The sequence below is a fragment of the Periophthalmus magnuspinnatus genome, chromosome 17 (assembly GCF_009829125.3).
Source record: "Periophthalmus magnuspinnatus isolate fPerMag1 chromosome 17, fPerMag1.2.pri, whole genome shotgun sequence".
Classification (NCBI taxonomy): domain Eukaryota; kingdom Metazoa; phylum Chordata; class Actinopteri; order Gobiiformes; family Gobiidae; genus Periophthalmus; species Periophthalmus magnuspinnatus.
The window spans coordinates 2,608,216-2,631,643 of record NC_047142.1 but is presented as its reverse complement, the minus strand read 5'-3'; the positions used below and the strand labels follow the sequence as shown (position 1 = coordinate 2,631,643).

Here is a 23,428-nt window from a genome sequence, read left to right as displayed (position 1 = left end):
GAGACGCACTGCCAAGGAATTTCACAGCCACTAATGAAGTTTCACATGAGGTTGAGAAAACTACAGATAAAAATAGAGCTTTACAACTTTGTGCACGTTTAATAAAACTAAATAAAATGATAAAGTCAGTTTGAGCCAGTGTAGAATCAGCACATCTTTGTTTAATTGTGTCAAAACGCAGGAGTTCTCCCATTTCTGCCCCTAAAACGCGTCTTTCTCGTTTGGTTTTATTAACAGTGTTGGTTTGATTTGTAAAGCCAGCTCACCTGTTTAATCCGTGGCTCAAACAATAGGCTACAGACAAACACGACAGCTATGCCCTGGCGTGGAGAGAGCACGTAAAAACCCCCTCCTTTCTGCCTCCGTTATCAGGAAAAGCCTGAGTGAGAGAGTCAGCAAAAGGCGGGTCCTTTCTCCTCGTCTGCTCTACAGTTCGTCCTCGCTCCAGTACAGGGTCAAAGTCTGAGCCAAAGCAGCAAAGCAACAAACGACAGCGCGTATCATAAAAGCCAGCAGCGTTTCACAGCAACTAAACCCAGCAAAACTTCCCATATCGATGGAGAAGTGCCTGAAATACTCGCTTTTGTTCCTGGTTTTAACGGTAAGAGCGACTTTTACGCATTACGCATGAGGTTTATTCGAGGGTTAACGGGACTTTGGCAGGTGGGGTTGGCTTTAAAACTTTAAAAACTTAACCTGGGATTGTTAAATAAACATCGTAAGAGTGGAATAAAGGATTGTAAGAACGGTACTCTCAAAAAGTACTGGATACAAGTGACAAATTGTACGTTTTTTTCACGCGCTTTGTGTTTAACTTGTGCCAAAATGTCCTTAGTTTTTCCTGGCTGATGCGGAGTGGGCCATCGCTCCCAGAAAACTGTTAGAGAACTATGACTACAGGAGAGAACCCTACATTGCCAGGGTACGTACCTTTTAACTTTGTTTTTTAATGTGTTGAAATAATAAGGTGACATGTTGGAACTGGTATGCGGAAAAGTGAACGATTATATGGTTTGGAGACATAGACTTTTAATCAACTCACAACTATAGCTATGGAAAAAGATTATCAAGATTACAAATACATGGAAAAAAGATGAATATGCTCCTTACTCTATAATAACACAAGTTTTTAAATTCTGGCAGTTGCTGTACATCAGTTTATAGTGTGTTTACTTGAAAAAAAGTGATGAAAATTGATCTTAAAAAGCTCATTTTACTCTATTTTCTGATCTATGTTCCAATTTCCTCATCACAAACAGACCTGGAGTTGTGTTTTTGTTTCATTCACACATGTTTAACACACAAACCCTGCAGATTCACACAGAAAACGCTCTGTTAAACCTTGTGATGTCATCGTGTGGTGATGCAGAAGGTGCTCCACTGTGTTTTTAAACTCCACACACCTGCTTTTCTAGAATCATTTGGATCATTTCAGCTCTGGAATTGTCAATTTGTGCTGAGGTAGAAGTAAAAAACGTAGCTGTTAACCTGAAAACTACCACTTCGTGACATCACAAGGTGGAACGGAGCGTTTTGAGATTTGGAGATGTTGCTCAAACATGTGTGAATGAAACAAAAACACAACTCCAGGTCTGTTTTTAAGGAGGAAACAACATTATAACAAGATTTAAAGCTTCACAAGAGTCAATTTTGTGTAATATTTTACCTTTAACAGCTTAAAATGTGTGGATTTGACAAAAACTATAACCTATTTTCCGACATGAAGAACATTAATAATGAAATCAAATGAAAAATCCACTGGACAAAATGTTTTATTCATTTTTTAGTCCAGTTACATCATTTAAATGTTCGTTTGCTTTGAATCAGACCCGCTCAACTGAAGGATTACACAAACATTAATAATGATCAGGGGCGGTGCTGGATATTTTTAGTTGAAGGAGCTCAGGGGGGCTAAAGTTTTCAATGCGGGCGCTCACTTAACATGTTAATTTTGAGCTTTTTAACGATGAAGTGTGCCCCCCATCCCTTTAACATGTTCGTTTTGCTGTTTTAAGCTCATTTAAATTTAAAATCCCACTGTAGTGACTTATAAAACCTAAATATGGAGTCGTTTATTTTATTGTCGTCTCATTTGAACACTCTACGTTTGACATTTGAACATTTTTAATCAAATTTAAGTGAGGAAGCGTACACCCCACTCACTTTAACATGTTCGTTTGGCTGTTTTAAGCTAATTTAAATGTAGCTAGCTCCTGTAGTGACTTATAAAACCTAAATATGGAGTCCTTTGTTTTATCGTAGTGCCATTTTGAACACTACGTTTGACATTTAAACATTTTTAATCAAATTCAAGTGAGGAAGCGTACACCCCACTCCCTTTAACATGTTCGTTTCGCTGTTTTAAGCTAATTTAAATGTAGTTATCCCATTGTAGTTACTTATAAAACCTAAATATGGAGTCCTTTATTTTATTGTCATCTCGTTTGAACACTCTACGTTTGACATTTGAACATTTTTAATCAAATTTAAAAGGAAAAGTCTTTGGGGGAGCGATGGGGGGGCCACTCTAGGTGAGGTTAGGGCCCCCTTAAGCCTCGTCCTGACACCGCCCCTGATAAACTACACTTTATCTATTATTATCCATGACATTTTAAGGAAAAAGATGTTGTTGACAGCGTGTTTCTACCTTCACTGCTACTGTTTACTTGACGTACGAATCCAACTTTTCATGACAGACGAGATGAATCACTCAGCGTAGTTTATATATTGTCATGCTCAGAAATCTCTTGTGTTTGACCAAATGTTCTTTTTGTTTCCTTAGATTCGCTCTGATAAAGAAAATTTCACTAAAATCCTTTATTCGCTCGAAGGCCCCGGTGTCAACCTGGAGCCGAAAAATAGATTTGGCATCAATTCTGAGACGGGAGACGTCAAAATCTTTGTGATTTTGGACCGAGAGGAAATCGCCTCCTATGACGTAAGCACAGTGACATCATTATTTAAAGCTACAGGGTGTGACTTTCTGGCTTGTGTTGTTGTTTTTTGTGTTTATTGAGCGATTACACAGACTCCCCTCAGCTTTTAAATTCCACTGTATGAAATGAAACACATTTATCTCCATGGACAATGTTCCAAAATGTGGTTTTAACTTTGTATTTCCGTGGAATCATGAAGCTGACGCGCATTTGCCAGAAAATTACAGTCGTTCATAATTGTTTTTGTGGTAGTTGAAAGGCGTGGCGACGTTTATGAATGGAAGCCGCGCTGAGAAGGACATCCCGCTCGTGATCAAAGTTCTGGATGAGAACGATTGCGCTCCTGTGGTCAAACTACAGACCGGCTCCGTCAAGGAATCGAGCGCAGCTGGTGAGACGAGACTTCAGATTTAAATAAGTATAAATAAAATCGTAGCACAGGATGATTTCAAATCCGTCAACTGGATAAAACGTTGTAGGAGTGAAGACGTTCTGCTGCTCGTCTTCAGTTCTGGTCAGATTACTTCATTCACAGACCTATATTTCTTCTTTATTTGTCAGGGACCGTGCACAAATTCATTAATCTTAACAAAAGAAAAGATGATTTGTACCAGATTTAGCTGCTGCTGCTTTCTGTGGACAGGTGAACAAACATTAAAATACACATTTCAACACAATTACATTAAAACGCTAACAGTTCATCGTTAAAATTAGCAGGAAAATACGATAAATGTCCAATACAGAATGTTTCCTTCAATCCAAACCAATTTAAAAATCAATTATGTGCAGGTTTTTACAGTGAAAAAGAACTGAAGTGGACACATTTGATTATCTACAATGTACTTTTTCAAATTTCTAGTCAAATTATTCAAATCTACGGACGGTTTCAGAGTCTGGAGCTGATTCTCTGATGGTTTGAAATGAAAAAGCGACGCAGCAAAGGCTTTCGGTTCACAGAGACCGAGTGATCGAGGGGTTTATTCGGAAGAAAGTTTAATACATTTTTTCAACGTAGGTGGAGCTGCATTATTAACAACTTTGAATACATTTCTTAGATTTGAATACAGAATTAAATTGTCGTAACTGAACATTTTGTATTTACTCAGGATGTGACAGGGGTGATAATGACGGGGTTTTTATCGAGTGCGTTTGTGCTTGATTATAGATGGATCTGAGAAGTTTGAGCGCACCCCAAACAAAGAGAACAATAGTACTAGCCTGTATGCTAATAGGTATGACAGAAACCATTAAGGGCCTGAATGATTACACTAAATATGACTCAGGCACAGTTCGAGCTCATTAGACCGAGCAACAAACAGAAACTCTAAACAAACGGGTGCGTTAGCTTCAGTGTCGTTAGCTCCTCCCTTCAGATAGAATATTATCCAACCAGAACTGAAGAAGCAGCTTAAACGAGCAGCTAAACGTCTCCACTCCTACGACGTTTTGTCCAGTTTACAGATTTAAACTTCGTCTTTTGCTGTGGATCAGACCTGAGGGAATCACGCCAAACGTCTAAACTCAAATCATTTCACAAGTTCATTCTGTTAAACTCACTTTTTACTCGACGTTTTCAGGCACCTTTGTGATGAAAGTGATCGCCACCGACGCGGATGAAGAAAACACCGTCTACTCACAGATCGCTTACAGCATCGTGAGGTCGAGCTCCTCCAGCATGTTCTCCATAAACGCACAAACGGGAGAGATCATGGTGTCCAGGAACACACTGGACAGAGAGGTCAGATGTTTTTACGAATCATATGAAGTACTGATATTTTGCTCTGACGTCACATTTGGGGGGAGGGGCATGTAGCTCTGTCACCGCCCAGATTTATCGTAGGGATTTTCCTTTGCACTGGTGGGAAATCTTTGGATATTTTTCCTGCAATATGATAAGATTTACACATATGTCAAAACTCAGGCCCGGGGGACAAATCTGGCCCACGGTTTAACTATATTTGGCCCGTGACATCATATCAAACGTGCATTAGAGCTGCCTACCGGTGTATAACGCATGCACCACTAATACTACAAATCCCAGAATGCTTTGCTAGTGCGCTGGCGCGTTGTAGAGACCAGTAAGTGCCCCTCCTTTTCTGTTGACGCTCATTAGCGAGAGAGACATAATTTATTTTATTTATTGAATGCTACACATCAGGTACCGTCAATTTTCGAATAAATACAGAGTTTGGCCTGTGAATTTGTCTCAGTTTTTAATTTTGGCTCCCTGTGAATTTGATTTTGACGCCGCTGCTGTAAAAGATTGATTTCTGAACTTAAATGACACAATCAAATTATTTATTTATTGCTGTTTTTTGAGGATAATTCTACTTTATTTTTTGGTTGAAATATTATCGTTTACCAGCCATAAATTATTTATTTCAAAACACGACATGACGCGTCTTTAAATTGTTTGAAAACTCAAGATAACGTACAAAATGTATCTAAACAACGCGAGTCTGTGATCGATGCATGCGCCGGCTAATGCTAGCTAGCGCGTGACGGTAATATTATTTGAGAGCGACTTGTTTAACAGCGCGAATCAGCTCCTCCGTTGTAGTTCCGGCTAAGTCAGTTCTTATAGTTGGACTGTGCAAAGATTAAAGTCTTAAGTCGAGTAACAGCTTCAGACGGAGCAGTGCCTCTAGTTAGCGTTAGCCATTCCCCGGAGAACGTTCGTTTTTGACATCAGCTGCAAAGTATCAACAGAGTAATATAAATCTGTCTAATGCATTGGCTCATTTGCTTTTCTTCTCTAGACTCAAGACATTTACAAGCTCATGATACAAGTTGCAGATTTGAACGGCTACCCTGGAGGAAACGTGAGAACGGGCGAAATCGAGATCAAAATCCTGGACATAAACGACAATATTCCCACTCTGGAAAAAGAGTTTGTACGTCATATCCGTATTACGCTGTTTTCTGACATGTTCTAATGTTGTTTCCGCATCAAAAACAGACCTGGAGTTGTGTTTTTTTTGTTTAATTCGCACATGTTTAACACACAAACCTGCAGATTTAGCATAGAAAACTACCACTTGGTGACATCACAAGGTGGAACAGAGCGTTTTGAGCTAAGCTAATGTAACAGACTGATAATAAAGAGTTACTAAAACATGTGAATGAAATAAAACACAGCTCCAGGTCTGTTTTTTGATGACGTAACAACATCAGAACGTGACTTGAAGCTTCACAAGAGTAAATTTTGCGTAATTTGTTCTTATTTGGTTCGTTGTTGTCATTTATTTTTATTCTAGTACGAGGGAAGCGTGGAGGAAAATACAGTGAACGTGGAAGTGATGAGGATTCAAGCAATAGACCTGGACTTGCAGTACTCTGAGAACTGGATGGCCGTTTATGAAATAACCGACGGAAACCAAGCCGGTTATTTCACCATCACCACGGACCCTAAAACAAACGAGGGAGTGATCATGATTACGAAGGTAAATAACGCACATTTTAACATTTTAACTCACAAATGATCATTGTAAAGAGCTGTTTTAAAGGTGCACCGTGTAGTTTTCTCTGACGTTTTCATCGCTATAACAATAATCTGTAGAAAAAACATCGCGTCTCCACAGATCTGACCAGTAAATACACCTTCTGGCGTCACCCATTTGTTAGATAAGGTTAGATACATAGATAAAGCAATAAAAAACAATAATAAAATAATAATAAAATAATAAACAATAAAATCTTCACAAACAGGTGGCGCCGCGATATCAGAAAAGTTACAGACTGCATCTTTAACATTTTAGACTGGGATTACCGTATTTTTCTGAGTATAAGATGCACGATAATGAAGAAAAAAAAACAGATTTCACATATAAAATGCATCTGAGTATAAGTCGCACCCCAAACTATGAAAAAAAGTGCGACTTATTCTCCAGAAAATATGATATTTGGTTTATTAAAAATTGTGATTATTCTTTCCGCCATATAATAGTAACAACAAAAGTTTTTAATTAGTATATTAGTAATTTAAATTCAAAGTTGTTGTTTTTATTGATAATCTAGTCATTTATATTCACATTAACCTTGTATTAAACCACATGTGTCAAACTCAAGGCCCGTGGGCCAAATGCGGCCCGCCATGTCATTTTATGTGGCCGCGACAAGGTAAATTAAAAGGTCTGACTGTCTTAAAATGTCAGTTGATCATGAGATACACAGTTACACAGACATTTTTTCATATCTATGCAAATTCATATGCAAAATCTGTAACTTCAATAAGTAATAAATATAGAAACGGTTAATTTACAAGATTGAAAAGTATGTAATCATTTATTTACATTACATTTGGTTGCGTTTAGTTACATTTATACGTCTTACAGTTACATCTGGCCCTAGAATTTGTCTTTTTGTTCATTTTTGTTGTCAATAATTGTAAATAATCATAAAAATAAAATGTTTCTGGTTACAATAACACATTTTTAAACTTAATTTCAACTCTAATTACAGTCCGTTGACTACGAGGAACTCAAAGTCGTCAACCTGGAGGTGTCTGTGCGTAACAAGGCGGCGTATGCGTTTGGCAGTTCAGGGGGAGGAGGCTTCGTGGCGAAAGGATACCCCATAAAAATCAACGTGGTCAACCAGAAAGAAGGCCCCCGATTCCAGCCGAGCGTCAAAGTCGTGACACTTTCAGAAGACCGCACTCAAGTCACGCTCAACTCCATCATCAGCACGTACGCCGCCATAGACACGGACACGGGGCTGACGGCTACGAACGTCAGGTACTTACGAAAGATTTTTAAGCTGCAATGTGTAACTTTTACGGTGGAAGGTCTGGAATGTGTCACAGTATCGCACTAAAGGTCCTAGATTACACAAAATAGACTCATTTGAGCTTTAAGACATGTCAGAATGTTGTTTTCTCCTCAAAAACAGACCTGAAGTTGTCTTTATTATTATTCTCCAAAGCTCAAAATGCTCCGTTCCACCTTGTGATGTCATGAAGTGGTAGTTTTCAAGTGAACTTTTAGCTTTAGATCAGTAGAGATTGGAAATTCCAGTGGCTGAAATGATCCAAATGATTTTAGAAATGAAGGTGTGTGGAGTTTAAAAACACAGCGGAGCACTTCCTACTTCCTGTATTATCACATGATGACATCACAAGGTGGAACAGAGTGTTTTCAGCTGTGTTTTCAGTTTTTATAAGCTGTTAAAGGTAAAATATTACACAAAATTGACTCTTGTGAAGCTTTAAGTCATGTTATAATGTTGTTTCCTCCTTAAAAACAGACCTGGAGTTGTGTTTTGTTTCATTCACACATGTTTGAGCAACACTTTATTATTAGTCTGTAACATCCACCTGGTGATGTCACAAAGTGGTAGTTTTCACGATAACAGCTACGTTTTTTACTTTTACCTCAGCACAAATTGACATTTCCAGAGCTGAAATGATGCAAATGATTCTAGAAATGAAGGTGTGTGGAGTTTAAAAACACAGAAAAGCACTTTCTGTATCACCACACGATGACATCACAAGGTGGAACAGAGCGTTTTCTGTGTGAATCTGCAGGGTTTGTGTGTTAAACATGTGTGAATGAAACAAAAACACAACTCCAGGTCTGTTTGTGATGAGGAAACCACAGAAGATAGACATATACAGCCCCTTTAAACTTGTTTATCTCTACGGAGACTAAGTAGGTGACGCCATCGCACAGATCTGATCTTTGCATGATAGATGAGTGTTCACTAAGATATCAGGTAGAAGACTTGACTAATGTTATTTGAATTGAATATTTTTAGGTACGCAAAGATCTACGATGAAGACAACTGGCTGATCATCGATGAAAAAACAGCTGATATTAGGCTGAATAAGTTGCCAGATCGAGAGTCCATCCATTTGATCAATGGAACCTACTACGCTAAAATTATCTGCATCACAAATGGTAAGTGAAAAAAAAATACTTCTTCATAGCACTTCTTTTTAAAATACTTTAAAAGTGCTATATCAAAAGACTTTTATCAGATTTAAAGCAATATTAAATTTTACTACTACTATTATTTATTTATTTTTTTTATTATTATTTTTTTTATTTGTATGATTTTTATTGTTTTTATTTTATTATTATTATTTTTTTTATTTGTATGATTTTTATTGTTTTTATTTTTTGATTTTATTATTAGTATTATTTGTATTATTTTTAATTGTTTTAATTATTTTTTATTTTTTATGTTATTATTATTATTATTATTATTATTATTATTAGTTTTCTGTGTTCTGTAGTATTCTGAGCTATAGCAGAAATATTTTTGATAGTATTCTGGATCATAGTAGTAGTAAAAGTACTCATGGTCATTGTGGTTTTATCTTAAAGTTTCTATATTACACAAAATTGACTCGACTTGAGTTTTAATCCATGTTCTAATGTTGTTACCTCCTCAAAAACAGACCTGGAGTTGTGTTTTGTTTCATTTATTATTAGTCTGTAACATTTCCAAAGCTCAAAACGCTCTGTTCCACCTTGTGATGTCATCAAGTGGTAGTTTTCAAGTTAATAGCTCTTTTTTTTACCTTTAGTTCAGTAGAAATTGGTAATTCCAGAGCTGAAATGATCCAAATGATTCTAGAAATGAAGGTGTGTGGAGTTTAAAAACACAGCGGAGCACTTCCTGTATCACCACACGATGACATCACAAGGTGGAACCGACTGTTTTCTATCTGAATCTGCAGGGTTTGTGTGTTAAACGTGTGAATGAAACAAAAAAAACAAAAAACACAACTCCAGGTTTGTTTGTGACGAGGAAACGACATTAGTTCGTTCAAATCGACCTTTTTAATGTCGCTGCTTTTCTCACTTTTAAAACGCCGTAACGTAAAATGAATCATATTTTAGATTCTCCCGCCAAAACCGCCACGGGCACCATCGCGATCCAAGTGGAGGACTTCAACGACAACTGCCCGAAGCTGATCTCCACCACGCAGACCATGTGTTTGGAGGACACGTCCGTTTACGCCACCGCCGTCGACGTAGATAAATTTCCAAACTCTGCCCCGTTTGAGTTCAAGATCGTCGAATCTAAAACTACAGGAGGGAAATGGACAATCGAGCCTCTCAACGGTAAGACTTTTTGAACTTTCATCAGCAGATCAGCAGGTTAAATCATGTTTTATGACGATTGGATCAACAAACGGCGGTGATTCTCCGACGGCGGATCGTGACGCTACACATCTTATCTCAGGGGCTGTAAACTAAGGCTGGGACTTGTCTCTTGGGGAGTTACTTTATCGTTGGGTTTTATTACTGTTAGAGGTGAAATATGCACAGCTTCTGCTTTATTATACACATATTTTTGAGCTTATGTAACGGTGCAAAGTGTGGACGAGGACAAAAGATCAGACCTGCTTTTGTCGCCATGGAGATGTTACAGGTTTATATGTGATTTAAAGAGGTTTACAGACTAAGAAAGACATTAAAGTCACAATAAAATAAATCAAAACAGTCCTGGTTTAGTCCTGGTTCAGTCCTGGTTTAGCCCTGGTTTAGTCCTGGTTCAGTCCTGGTTCAGTCCTGGTTCAGTCCTGGTTTAGTCCTGGTTTAGTCCTGGTTCAGTCCTGGTTTAGTTCTGGTTTAGTCCTGGTTTAGTCCTGGTTTAGACCTGGTTCAGTCCTGGTTCAGTCCTGGTTCAGTCCTGGATCAGTCCTGGTTCAGTCCTGGTTCAGTCCTGGTTCAGTCCTGGTTTAGCCCAGGTTCAGTCCTGGTTTAGTCCATGTTTAGTCCTGGTTTAGCCCTGGTTTAGTCCTGGTTTAGTCCTGGTTTAGTCCTGGTTTAGTCCATGTTCAGTCCTGGTTCAGTCCTGGTTCAGTCCTGGTTTAGTCCTGGTTCAGTCCTGGTTCAGTCCTGGTTCAGTCCTGGTTCAGTCCTCAGTGTGAGATGGCTCATTTGGCTCTAACATGTCTCTCTGTTTGAAATATGAACCTATTTCAAGGTAAAACGTCACATTTTTATAGTGTTTTTTTTTCCACTTTGGAGACGCTCACTTCCTCCAGCTCTGGACTGAGGAAAGTCTGGGATTACGATGCAAATCCACGCAGATAAAACATAGAACTGCACCTCTTTACCTTTTAAAAACCACACAAAAACACTGCACATCTTTTAATCAACATATTTTCGTGGGTTTTTTTTTTCCAGAAACTTCCGTCATTCTGCGAGAAACCTCCAACCTGTGGCCGGGCACCTACAGAGTCGCCCTGGAGATTAAAGACCAGCAGGGCAAAGACTGTGGAGAGGCGGAGGTGATGGATGTGATCGTCTGCGCGTGTGAGAAAAACGTTAAAACCTGCCGACCCCGATCCACCAAGACTGTGGAGTTTGGGCCGTCGGGGATCCTCATGCTGCTGCTCGGGCTGCTCCTTCTTCTACGTGAGTGTCAAACTGTTGTTCTGAATCATTTACTTTTACTTCTTCGTGGAAACGGAGCAAGTTTGAACAGGGAGAGTGTAACTAAGAAGGGTGGAGCAAAGGTGCGACTGGAAGTGAGCTTTGGTATGTGCCAAATGAACTTTACTTTTGTTCTGTTCAGATACGCAGAGTTAAAGTAAATACAGCGTTTCTGAACTGATTTTACTGTCTGGATATGAAAAAATAAGTCTTAAAAACATTGGAAAAACTGAGAGGGGCCTGTAACTTGGCTTGGTATTACAGAGTGAACCTAAAAAACCCATATTATATTAAAATCAAGCTCTTGTTCTTATTTATCCAACAAAATGAGCAGCTTAAGTCACATTTTAGTCCTGGTTTAGTCCTGGTTTAGTCCTGGTTTAGCCCTGGTTTAGTCCTGGTTTAGTCCTGGTTTAGTCCTGGTTTAATCCTGGTTTAGTCCTGGTTTAGTCCTGATTTAGTCCTGGTTTAGTCCTGGTTTAGTCCTGGTTTAGTCCTGGTTTAGCCCTGGTTTAGTCCTGGTTTAGTCCAGGTTTAGTCCTGGTTTAGTCCTGGTTTAGTCCTGGTTTAGTCCTGGTTTAATCCTGGTTTAGTCCTGGTTTAGTCCTGATTTAGTCCTGGTTTAGTCCTGGTTTAGTCCTGGTTTAGTCCTGATTTAGTCCTGGTTTAGTCCATGTTTAGTCCTGGTTTAGTCCGAGTTTAGTCCTGGTTTAGTCCTGGTTTAGTCCTGGTTTATTCCTGGTTTAGTCCTGGTTTAGTCCTGGTTTAGTCCATGTTTAGTCCGAGTTTAGTCCTGGTTTAGTCCATGTTTAGTCCTGATTTAGTCCATGTTTAGTCCGAGTTTAGTCCTGGTTTAGTCCTGATTTAGTCTATGTTCAGTCCTGGTTCAGTCCCGGTTCAGTCCCGGTTCAGTCCTGGTTCAGTCCATGTTTAGTCCTGGTGCTTTACGTAAAAGTAAAAAAAAGAAAACAAAAACACTTTTATTGCTTCACATAAAAATAAAAAAAACAAAGCAGATAATATGACGCACAGGAGAAGAACAAGAAAACACAAACATGGTGTGTAGCTCGTGTTAAATGCACAGACTGTGAATGAACGCGTCTGTAAATACTGTGAATAAAAATGTGGACAGTAATAATAATAATCCCATGTTTCATTGTGTGTTTCAGTGCTTCCTCTGCTGCTTCTCTTCTGTCTGTGCGGAGGGGCGTCTGCTCTGGGGGATTTTAAGGCCCTTCCATTTGAAACGAAACAACAGCTCATTTCATACCACACCGAGGGACAAGGAGAGGACAAGGTGCCTCGTTTATGCACACATTTATGAATTCAAACATCAAACTTCACATATATATATTTTTATCCAGTGTTACTGCAATTACAGATGATTTTTTTTGCTAAAATACATTGAAAAAATCTGGGAGTGGCCTGTAACTTGGCTTGGTATTACAGACTGAACCTAAAAAAATAATATTAAAGGCTGTTGTTTCTCTTTTATCCAACAAAATGAGCAGCTTAAGTCACATTTTTGTCTAACTCTCATCTCACTATAGAACGATAACTGTAAAAGTATACATTTTAGGTATCTGTACGTTACTTAAGTACATTTTCTCTACATATAAGAGCAGTATCTGTACTTTCTACTCCATTTTTGAACAGAGCTGAAAAGTAAAAGTGTTTTTTATTGTTTGAAACCTGCTGAAAAGGCGAGGGTTTATTTTTACCACGTTCAAGAACAAAAATATATAAACAAAAGCTAAAAAAACACAAATCTTTATCAAAAGTACCACATTTGAAGCTTCATAATGCTTCAAAACCAGGATGAAATACTTTTACTTTTTGCTCTTTAAGTACATTTTGAAACCGGTACATAAATACTGTTACTTCAGTAGATTTTTCATATGATACTTTTACTTTTACTTGAGTGTTTTTTGCTATTATATCTGTACTTTTACTTTAATAACACAATTGAGTACTACTTCCACTACGGTAATATTAAGCCACGATCTGAAACCCAGTAATTGAACTGAATTGTTTTGTTCTGTTCTGTTTAATTTAATTTAATTTTATTTTATTTTATTTTATTTTATTTTATTTTATTTTATTTTATTTTATTTTATTTTATTTTATTTTATTTTATTTTATTTTATTTTATTTTATTTATTTTATTTTATTTTATTTTATTTTATTTTATTTATTATTTATTTTATTTATTTATTTTTATTATTATTTTTTTTTTATTATTTGATTTATTTATTTATTATTATTTTATTTTAATTGTTGTTGTTTTTTTTGTTTTTTTTCCAGGAAGTGCCTCTCCTCATCGCCCCCATGGAGGTCGACGGAGGTCCCGGGCCGGTCACTAAAGACATAAACTACCTGAGCGGAGGTGCAGCGATGGGCGGAGGAGGAGCAGCGGCAGGAGGAGGGTTTGGAGGAGGCCTTCACTCCACCTGGACGGAGAACATGGACCATTTTAACCAGTACAGTTACTTGAACAGACACGGACATCATGGTTTCTCACAGGGCGGGACGCTGACGGGACACGATCACTACCTGACCCAAAGCAGAGGAGCGTTTGACGGGATGGCGCTCTCCGAAGGCTTCCTGGGAGAGTATTATTTAAATGTGAGTAAAGGATAAAGAGTATAAACTGTCTCTTTAGAATAATGTATTGTTCTGTGCAGCTTTGGAGATACTGAGGCTCAAAAGTACAAAGAGCAAAATGTAAATATAAAACTCAAGATAAGCTTCGTATTTCTGAGGCCAGGTGCGTTGGAGAGGGCGTGGCTAATGCTCGTCAAAGTCAAAAATAGAAAAACTCCCAAACTCTGTCTGTCCTGCAAAAAAAAAAAAAGCATGAATTTCACTAGTTGCTGAAACGTTAATACTTCATTTGTAAATAAATCTCACTTTTTGCCAGAGTGCGCTGATATAAACCTGAGAAAAAAATCAAAAAAATCTTGATAATAGTGTAAAGCAGGTGTTCAGAAACAAGAATACACAAATACTTACTGTATTTTCTGGAGTATAAGTCGCAGCAGCCAAAAAATGCACAATAATGAAGAAAAAAAAACATATATTTCACATATAAATCACATCTGAGTATAAGTCGCACCAGCTAAAAAAAAGAACAATAATGAAGAAAAAAAACAAATAAACAAATATTTCACATATAAGTTGCACTGGAGTATAAGTCGCCCCAGCCAAAAAATGCATAATAATGAACAAAAATATATATAATTCACATATAAATCGCATCTGAGTATAAATCGCACCGTAGTATAAGTCGCACCAGCCAAAAAATGCACAATAATACAGAAAAAAAAAACATATTTCACCTATAAGTTTGTGTATAAGTCGCACCCCTGGCCAACCTATGAAAAAAAGTGCGACTTATAGTCCAGAAAATACGGTACATTTCAACAAAAACATTGAATAGAACATTTTAATTCTAAGGGGTAGAAATATGATGATGCAAATTAGTTGTTTTGAGGTTTATGCAAAATGTTAAAATTGTGCAAATTGACAAAAAGATTAGACAGAATTTAAGTCATTTTAATGGTCAAATTTTACCATTTTTAACACATTTCATAGGAGAATTTACATCATTTCTTGCAATATTTTTTTAATTGAAATATTTATACATTTTTTATAATGTACAGCAAATAAAAATAAAATAGAACATTGTAAAAAAAAATTGTATTTCCCAGACCTACTTGGGAGAAATTTGCACTTGTAAATATAAACGCTGCCTCTGAAAATAAACGTAGCCTTCAGCGTGTTTGGCGTCACGTAAATCCAGAATGCTGTTTAAATTTTTATGTCAGTCCTTAATCCTTCGCACTTTGCAAGTTAAACAAAGTCAACCAGTTTTGCCGTAATGTTAGCACAGCCACGTGTGAATCTTTAAGTACTTTGAAACTTCCTGCTTTGGAGAGATAAACTTTTTATTGCAGCAAGGAAAAAAAACAAAAAACAGCTGAAATAAATTTTTGAGAAATAGCAGGAATGTCGCCGCACTGGGTTGAATTAAAAGGTTTGTACTCAACTTTTTTCCCATGAATTTGCGCAAAATTTGTCTCACTCCAGCTGAAATATATTGTGTGAACTTTATTGTCTGGAATCAGGAAGTGCACAGTTAGCATGGTGGGAGTTGTTAGCATTAGCGTGACCTCAAACTCCTCCAAACAAATGGTGTAAAATGATCTAGTTCTGTTTTTTTTTGGGCCATTTTAAGAGAGTAAAAATCCAAAGCGAACTGTTTTTTGCTCAACACATTTCTACGTTTTTTTTTTGCATTACAGAAAGCCAGCCACGAATCGCAGCAAAACCAACAAAAAGACGCCTTCCTGGTGTACGATTACGAGGGGCGGGCGTCCCGGGCGGGCTCGGTGGGCTGCTGCAGTCTCCTGGAGAAAGACGACGACCTCTCCTTCCTCGACGACCTCGGACCCAAGTTCAAAAAGCTCGCCGAAATCTGCCAGGGGTCTGCGATCGTGACCGACACCGTGGACTCCGGCGTCTCCTTCCCCGCCCCCAAACCTCCCGCGCCGCTGGTCATCCCCTCCACGCACACCCACGTCCACACGCACAGCGAAACCGTCCGCGACAGGGAGCGGGACAGCGTCAACGTCAACTCCGCCCACACCAACGTGAATTCCACCCACGTGACCTCGTCCGGTTCCTCCACCCTGATCCGGGAGCGTCACACGGAAAGGAATCAGCCGAACGTCCACGTGCAGGTGCCGACTCAGACCTTACTCATCCAGCAGCCCGCGGCGATGTACTACGCCGCCACGCCCATGTACGTGATGGAGTCTAAGCCGCAGATGGTGCTGGTGGCGGGGGGCGCTCAGCAAGCAGTGGCGCCGGTGGGGCAGGTCGCTGTAGGTCAAATGGGGCAGATGGGGTTGACTCAAGGGTTGGTGCAGGTGGGCGGGTTGCAGGGCTCTCAAGGTGTGGTTCTGGGAGTAGCGTCGGGAGCGGCGGCGGCGGCGGCGGGTCAAGCTAGCGCCGTGAGGTCGCAGCAGCAGCAGGTGATCGTGGTGGAGGAGGGAGGGGTGAGAGAGCAAGGTGCACAAAGCGTTATTCACTCCCGTCATGGGTCGTCGGGTCAGGGCTTAGAGGTCATAGGTCAGGGGTCAGCGAGTTTTCAGCGCGTGGTGGGCGGTGTGTCGGGTTCCACGGGGTCGATGGAGGATTTAGAGCTGCCGGCGATGCCCAAAGCTCAGGGAGGTCAGAGAGTCGTTGTGCAACATAAGAAAGTCTTGGTCACTGAATCTAGAGAATCCAGGGCGTAGCGTAGCCTAGCGTAGCGTAGCCTAGCATAGCGCGCCCTCTGTTTTTGCTGTATTCACAAAGTCTGTCTGCCACAATGTGTTACAATATTTTAAAACAGTGACTCTCAAACCTCCTGTTTCACCGAAGAAAAGATCTGACGTTTCCAAATACCACAAATAGATCCAAACCGGGTCTATAACGGGACTATTTCAAGGTCTAATCTAGCGCTAAACCAGTTCTAAACCTGGACTACAACATTCCCACTGCAGTTCTGCGCAAAAAAAAATCCAAACGAGGAACAAAAAGTGGATAAAATGAACTTTAAAACAGGCAAACACGTGTACCACAGTTTGAGAAGCACTGTTTTTACTTCACTGCTGTGCTCCATGAATTACACGTTCATTGTTGCCATTATTTGTGGGTTTTTTTTGTTTTTTGTTCGTGCGTTTTTGCAGCCTTGAGATTAGCTTTGCAGTTTTGGTGTTTCAGTAGAAGTTAATGATTAAGATTTCGGTTTTAAAGTCTGTAAACATTAACTAACTGTGTGCCCAGATACGAGGTTGACGCGCTCAAATGTTCAAATGTTCAAATGTTCAAATCAAATGTGGCTTTTACTGTTAGCAAATGTAATGCTGGTGATTTTAATCCTTTTTAAAACCTACTCAGCTCCGTTAAGAACATTTAAGACGCTCAGACTGTGCAGCGTTTGTTCCTCGTGATGAATCTGTTTGACTAAAACACTGTGTTTACTGTCCTCACTGTGGAGAAACGCCCACATAAACACCAGGCCAAACCAGTCAGACCTACAGCACGACAGGATAATTACCCCGAGTGAACCGCCACCCCCTGTCCCCTCGTGCCCTTTGACCTCTCACACGGACACAAAACTTTGAGATCTCACAGCCGGTATATCCGTTAGACCTCTCAGATACCCTAAACCTCCTTTGACCTTTCACACCGTCATAAACCTTTGACCTTCCACACTCTCATAAACCTTTGACCTTCCACACTCTCATAAACCTTTGACCTTTCATACTCTCCGTAAACCTTTGACCTCTCAGATCCCCTAAACCCCCTTTGACCTTTCACACCGTCATAAACTTTTGACCTTCCACACTCTCATAAACCTTTGACCTTTCATACTCTCCGTAAACCTTTGACCTCTCAGATCCCCTAAACCCCCTTTGACCTCTCACATCCTCCCTAAATGTTTGACCTCTCATAATCCCATAAACCTTTGACCTCTCATACCCTCCATACACTTTTGACCTCTCACACCCCATAACCCTTTGACCTCTGACACTCTCATAAACCTTTGACCTCTCACACTCTCATAAACCTTTGACCTCTCACACTCTCATAAACCTTTGACCTCTCATACCCTCCGTACACTTTTGACCTCTTACACCCTCATAAACCTTTGACCTTCCACACTCTCATAAACCTTTGACCTTTCATACTCTCCGTAAACCTTTGACCTCTCAGATCCCCTAAACCCCCTTTGACCTCTCACACCCTCCGTAAACCTTTGACCTCTCACACCCTCATAAACATTTGACCTCTCATACCCCCTGTACTTCTTTGATCTCTCACCCCTTAAACCCCTTTGACCTCTCATATCCTCATACTCCTTTGACCTCTGACCCCGCGTATACACCTGACCTTTGACCTTTCATTTCTTCTCCTGGGGGCTGCAGTTTTCATGTTTAAATCTCTGTACAGTTTAAGTTGGTGAGACTGATAAAACGTGTGTGAATTTTCTGAATCGCAGGAGCAAAAATAGTTGTTTTAAAACTATGACTTATTTTCTAAGCACTTTTTGTATTTTGAGATCGTCTTTAGTAGTTTACAACATTTTTTTATACGGCTCGATTCTATGCAAATAGTGTTAATTATAAATACATTTTGGCACCACTTTATAATAACTGCAGTTAATTGGCCTTAATCAAACATGATAATGATTAAATGATTTATTATTATTATTATTATTGTGTCTCAGTCCAGATATAATGTACAAGTATCTGTCCGATAATCAGTAAGTGTGTGATAAGCATGCTAGTTGTTAGTATTATCATCTTTGTTAAACTCATGTCTGGTCTTTTAAAGCTCATTAAACTGTAGTTATTATAAAACTTTACCTATAACATTTTTTTTCATGCTCTTTAATGAAGCACAGCCAAAAGTATTTTACACAAACGAACAGAAATAAATGACTTTGAACAAGACCAAAAAAACAAAAACAGCTACTAATACAAGTGTTCTGGGTGTTTTTTATCTAATGTTGCACTCTTTTGTAAAATAAAATATATTTCTATTTGTACTTGTGCTTAAATATTTGCTAATAACAGACAGATCTTTTGTTAATGATGGAGTAAAAGTTAAAATAACACGTCTGTGGAGATTTGGGCTGTTTCTGGTTTGGGATTTAATTATATTTTTATGAATTGTTTAAATAACAAATGTTGAAGATGTTTTTGAAAATAAAAAAATAATAAAAGTGGTTGTACTGTTGAGTATTTTATTGTACTTTCACTTTGAAAATACTTTTACACTGTTTATGAAAACAGAAACAAACACACTATAAGACAGAAACACACTAGAAGCAGCACATCACTAATCGAGGTCATTTTTCTTAGACTGAGACAGAATTTAGTCTCATTTTAGACCTGGTTTAGTCCTGAGTTAGTCCTGATTTAGTCTCATTTTAGACCTGGTTTAGTCTCACTTTAGACCTGATTTAGTCTCACTTTAGTCCTGGTTTAGTCTCACTTTAGACCTGGTTTAGTCTCATTTTAGACCTGGCTTAGTCTCATTTTAGACCTGGTTTAGCCTCATTTTAGACCTGGTTTAGTCTCATTTTAGACCTGGTTTAGTCTCATTTTAGACCTGGTTTAGCCTCATTTTAGACCTGGTTTAGTCTCATTTTAGACCTGGTTCAGTCTCGTTTTAGTCCTGGTTCAGTCTCGTTTTAGTCCTGGTTCAGTCTCGTTTTAGTCCTGGTTCAGTCTCGTTTTAGTCCTGGTTCAGTCTCGTTTTAGTCCTGGTTCAGTCTCGTTTTAGTCCTGGTTCAGTCTCGTTTTAGTCCTGGTTCAGTCTCGTTTTAGACCTGGTTTAGTCTCGTTTTAGTCCTGGTTCAGTCTCGTTTTAGACCTGGTTTAGTCTCATTTTAGACCTGGTTTAGTCTCATTTTAGACCTGGTTTAGTCTCATTTTAGACCTGGTTTAGTCTCATTTTAGACCTGGTTTAGCCTCGTTTTAGTCCTGGTTCAGTCTCGTTTTAGTCCTGGTTTAGTCTCGTTTTAGACCTGGTTTAGTCTCGTTTTAGACCTGGTTTAGTCTCGTTTTAGACCTGGTTTAGTCTCGTTTTAGACCTGGTTTAGTCTCGTTTTAGACCTGGTTTAGTCTCGTTTTAGACCTGGTTTAGTCTCGTTTTAGACCTGGTTTAGTCTCATTTTAGACCTGGTTTAGTCTCATTTTAGACCTGGTTTAGTCTCATTTTAGTCCTGGTTTAGTCCTGAGTTAGTCCTGGTTTAGTCTCATTTTAGACCTGGTTTAGTCTGATTTTAGACCTGGTTTAGTCTCATTTTAGACCTGGTTTAGTCTCATTTTAGACCTGGTTTAGTCTCGTTTTAGACCTGGTTTAGTCTCATTTTAGACCTGGTTTAGTCTCATTTTAGACCTGGTTTAGTCTCATTTTAGACCTGGCTTAGTCTCATTTTAGACCTGGTTTAGCCTCATTTTAGACCTGGTTTAGTCTCATTTTAGACCTGGTTTAGTCTCATTTTAGACCTGGTTTAGCCTCATTTTAGACCTGGTTTAGTCTCATTTTAGACCTGGTTCAGTCTCGTTTTAGTCCTGGTTCAGTCTCGTTTTAGTCCTGGTTCAGTCTCGTTTTAGTCCTGGTTCAGTCTCGTTTTAGTCCTGGTTCAGTCTCGTTTTAGTCCTGGTTCAGTCTCGTTTTAGTCCTGGTTCAGTCTCGTTTTAGTCCTGGTTCAGTCTCATTTTAGACCTGGTTTAGTCTCGTTTTAGTCCTGGTTCAGTCTCGTTTTAGACCTGGTTTAGTCTCATTTTAGACCTGGTTTAGTCTCATTTTAGACCTGGTTTAGTCTCATTTTAGACCTGGTTTAGTCTCATTTTAGACCTGGTTTAGCCTCGTTTTAGTCCTGGTTCAGTCTCGTTTTAGTCCTGGTTTAGTCTCGTTTTAGACCTGGTTTAGTCTCGTTTTAGACCTGGTTTAGTCTCGTTTTAGACCTGGTTTAGTCTCGTTTTAGACCTGGTTTAGTCTCGTTTTAGACCTGGTTTAGTCTCGTTTTAGACCTGGTTTAGTCTCGTTTTAGACCTGGTTTAGTCTCATTTTAGACCTGGTTTAGTCTCATTTTAGACCTGGTTTAGTCTCATTTTAGTCCTGGTTTAGTCCTGAGTTAGTCCTGGTTTAGTCTCATTTTAGACCTGGTTTAGTCTGATTTTAGACCTGGTTTAGTCTCATTTTAGACCTGGTTTAGTCTCATTTTAGACCTGGTTTAGTCTCGTTTTAGACCTGGTTTAGTCTCATTTTAGACCTGGTTTAGTCTCATTTTAGACCTGGTTTAGTCTCATTTTAGACCTGGTTTAGTCTCATTTTAGACCTGGTTTAGTCTCGTTTTAGACCTGGTTTAGTCTCATTTTAGACCTGGTTTAGTCTCATTTTAGACCTGGTTTAGTCTCGTTTTAGACCTGGTTTAGTCTCATTTTAGACCTGGTTTAGTCTCACTTTAGACCTGGTTTAGTCTAATTTTAGTCCTGGTTTAGTCTCATTTTAGTCCTGGTTTAGTCTCACTTTAGACCTGGTTTAGTCTCATTTTAGTCCTGGTTTAGTCTCATTTTAGTCCTGGTTTAGTCTAATTTTAGACCTGGTTTAGTCTCACTTTAGACCTGGTTTAGTCTAATTTTAGACCTGGTTTAGTCTCACTTTAGACCGCTTTAGTCCTGAGTTAGTCCCGCTTTAGTCCGGGTTCAGATCTTGCTCTAAACACATTCATCTCGGGCGTATCAGTTGACAAAAGTCTGACGGCTCATCTGGGTCAAACGCTTCATTCTGGGTCAGGAGCTGAACACTTTTCTGTCAAAACTATTTCAACTCTAAAGCCCCGAGGTACGACTGACAAACGAGACGGATGACACGAAATGAAGCTGCTGTGAGTGAAAAGAGAGGAAATACGTTACGTTTAAAGACACAGACACATAAAACGTTTAATTACACTGAAAATGTAGCTCGATTAAACTTGAAATGTTTAGTTTAATGAGTCTTATATCCTTAAACTTGAATAGTGCTGTGGTATAACTCATTTTTATCATGCCTTTTGACTTATTCTTTACGTATCGATCTGCACATCTATTTATCTACAGTCTCTACCGTATTTTCCGGACTATACGTCGCTCTGGAGTATAAGTCGCACCCGCCAAAAACTGCGTAATAATGAAGAAAAAAACATATAAGTCGCATTTTTTGGGGAAATTTATTTTACAAAATCCGAGACGAAGAACAGACATTTTATCTTTAAAGTCAAGTTATAATAATAATAATAATAAAATGTGGAACAACAGGCTGAATATAAATAAAGCAGAAAAAACAACAACAAGTTTACTCTGGATCTCACGACAAATCGTTAATAACAAATCACTCGCATCTGAGTATAAGTCGCACCCCCGGACAAAGTAAAATACAGTATCTATCTATTTATTTTAGAGATATTAAAGGGAACATCAGAAGTAACAGTTGTAATAATCTAAGTAGGAACAATATGTAAAAGTGAGTGAACCTTTAATACGACTGTGTAAACCAGCGGTGTTCAGACTTTTTTCCCCGAGGGCTGCGCGATGGAACATGTTTGAAGCTGAGGGCCAGTGTCGATACAGAGAGTCAAACGCTGCATTTAACACAGTTTGACAGAGACGTTGTACCTTTAATACGACTTGGAACGTTATTTTTAGGTCTGTGTCACAGTGTAGTGTGATGTTATTGAGGTTATAGAAGTAGAATCTCTTCAGTTTGTATGAAAAAATACTTTAGGAGGAGCCATGAGGGCCGGCAGAAATTGGTCTGAGGGCCACATTTGGCCCCTGGGCCATAGTTTGGAGTCCTGGTTTAGTCTCATTTTTGACCTGGTTTAGTCCTGAGTTAGTCCTGGTTTAGTCCTGAGTTAGTCCTGGTTTAGTCTCATTTTAGACCTGGTTTAGTCTCATTTTAGACCTGGTTTAGTCTCATTTTAGACCTGGTTTAGTCTCATTTTAGACCTGGTTTAGTCTCGTTTTAGACCTGGTTTAGTCTCGTTTTAGACCTGATTGAACACAGGTTTGACAGAGACATTGTACCTTTAATAAGACTCGGAAGATTATTTTTAGGTCTGTCACAGTGTAGTGTGATGTTATTCAGGTTTGTACGAAAAAATACTTTAGGAGGAGCCATGAGGGCCGGCAAGAATTGGTCTGAGGGCCGCATTTGGCCCCTGGGCCGTAGTTTGGAGTCCTGGTCACTGTAGGTTTAACCGAGCGGTCGCACCAATCACAGAGCAGCACACAGGAGACAAACTTCAGGTGATTTTAGCGTCAGTACGATTCATTTTGTTTGTGAAAAATGTGCAAAAGGTCAGAGCTTTGAGGATTTGTGGAACAGAAGTTTGATTTTCCGTTTTGTTCTGCTGTTGTGACACTTCAACCGATCAGTTTTACGATCGCTTTCAGTGCGAAATCCAAGTGCTACCAGAGATGGGACTTGATGGGATCCAAATCTTTTCGATCCGTTCAAAACACTGGCTCTTTTTATAATTATTTCAATGTGAGAACT

At 39.0% G+C, this 23,428-nt stretch overlaps 1 protein-coding gene across 1 annotated transcript; it reads left to right on the top strand.

The window, feature by feature from the left end:
- Positions 1 to 284: 284 nt before the first annotated feature.
- On the top strand, positions 285 to 17,667 carry LOC117385125 (desmoglein-2-like protein). Its single transcript, XM_033982398.2, has 14 exons — positions 285 to 601; positions 836 to 922; positions 2,783 to 2,938; positions 3,189 to 3,327; positions 4,514 to 4,674; positions 5,696 to 5,830; positions 6,194 to 6,379; positions 7,398 to 7,672; positions 8,691 to 8,833; positions 9,782 to 10,006; positions 11,078 to 11,308; positions 12,496 to 12,623; positions 13,631 to 13,951; positions 15,631 to 17,667. Exons 1-14 carry the CDS (start codon positions 557 to 559, stop codon positions 16,624 to 16,626), a joined length of 3,228 nt encoding a protein of 1,075 aa, XP_033838289.1. The 5' UTR covers positions 285 to 556; the 3' UTR covers positions 16,627 to 17,667.
- The last annotated feature ends 5,761 nt before the right edge of the window (positions 17,668 to 23,428 follow it).

Excerpts from the sequence above, each read along its gene's own strand:
- LOC117385125 (XM_033982398.2), top strand. The coding sequence starts at position 557 with ATGGAGAAGTGCCTGAAATACTCGCTTTTGTTCCTGGTTTTAACG. Across the intron at positions 923-2,782 it reads GAGAACCCTACATTGCCAGG|ATTCGCTCTGATAAAGAAAA; the intron begins GTACGTACCTTT and ends TTGTTTCCTTAG. Across the intron at positions 3,328-4,513 it reads CAAGGAATCGAGCGCAGCTG|GCACCTTTGTGATGAAAGTG; the intron begins GTGAGACGAGAC and ends CGACGTTTTCAG.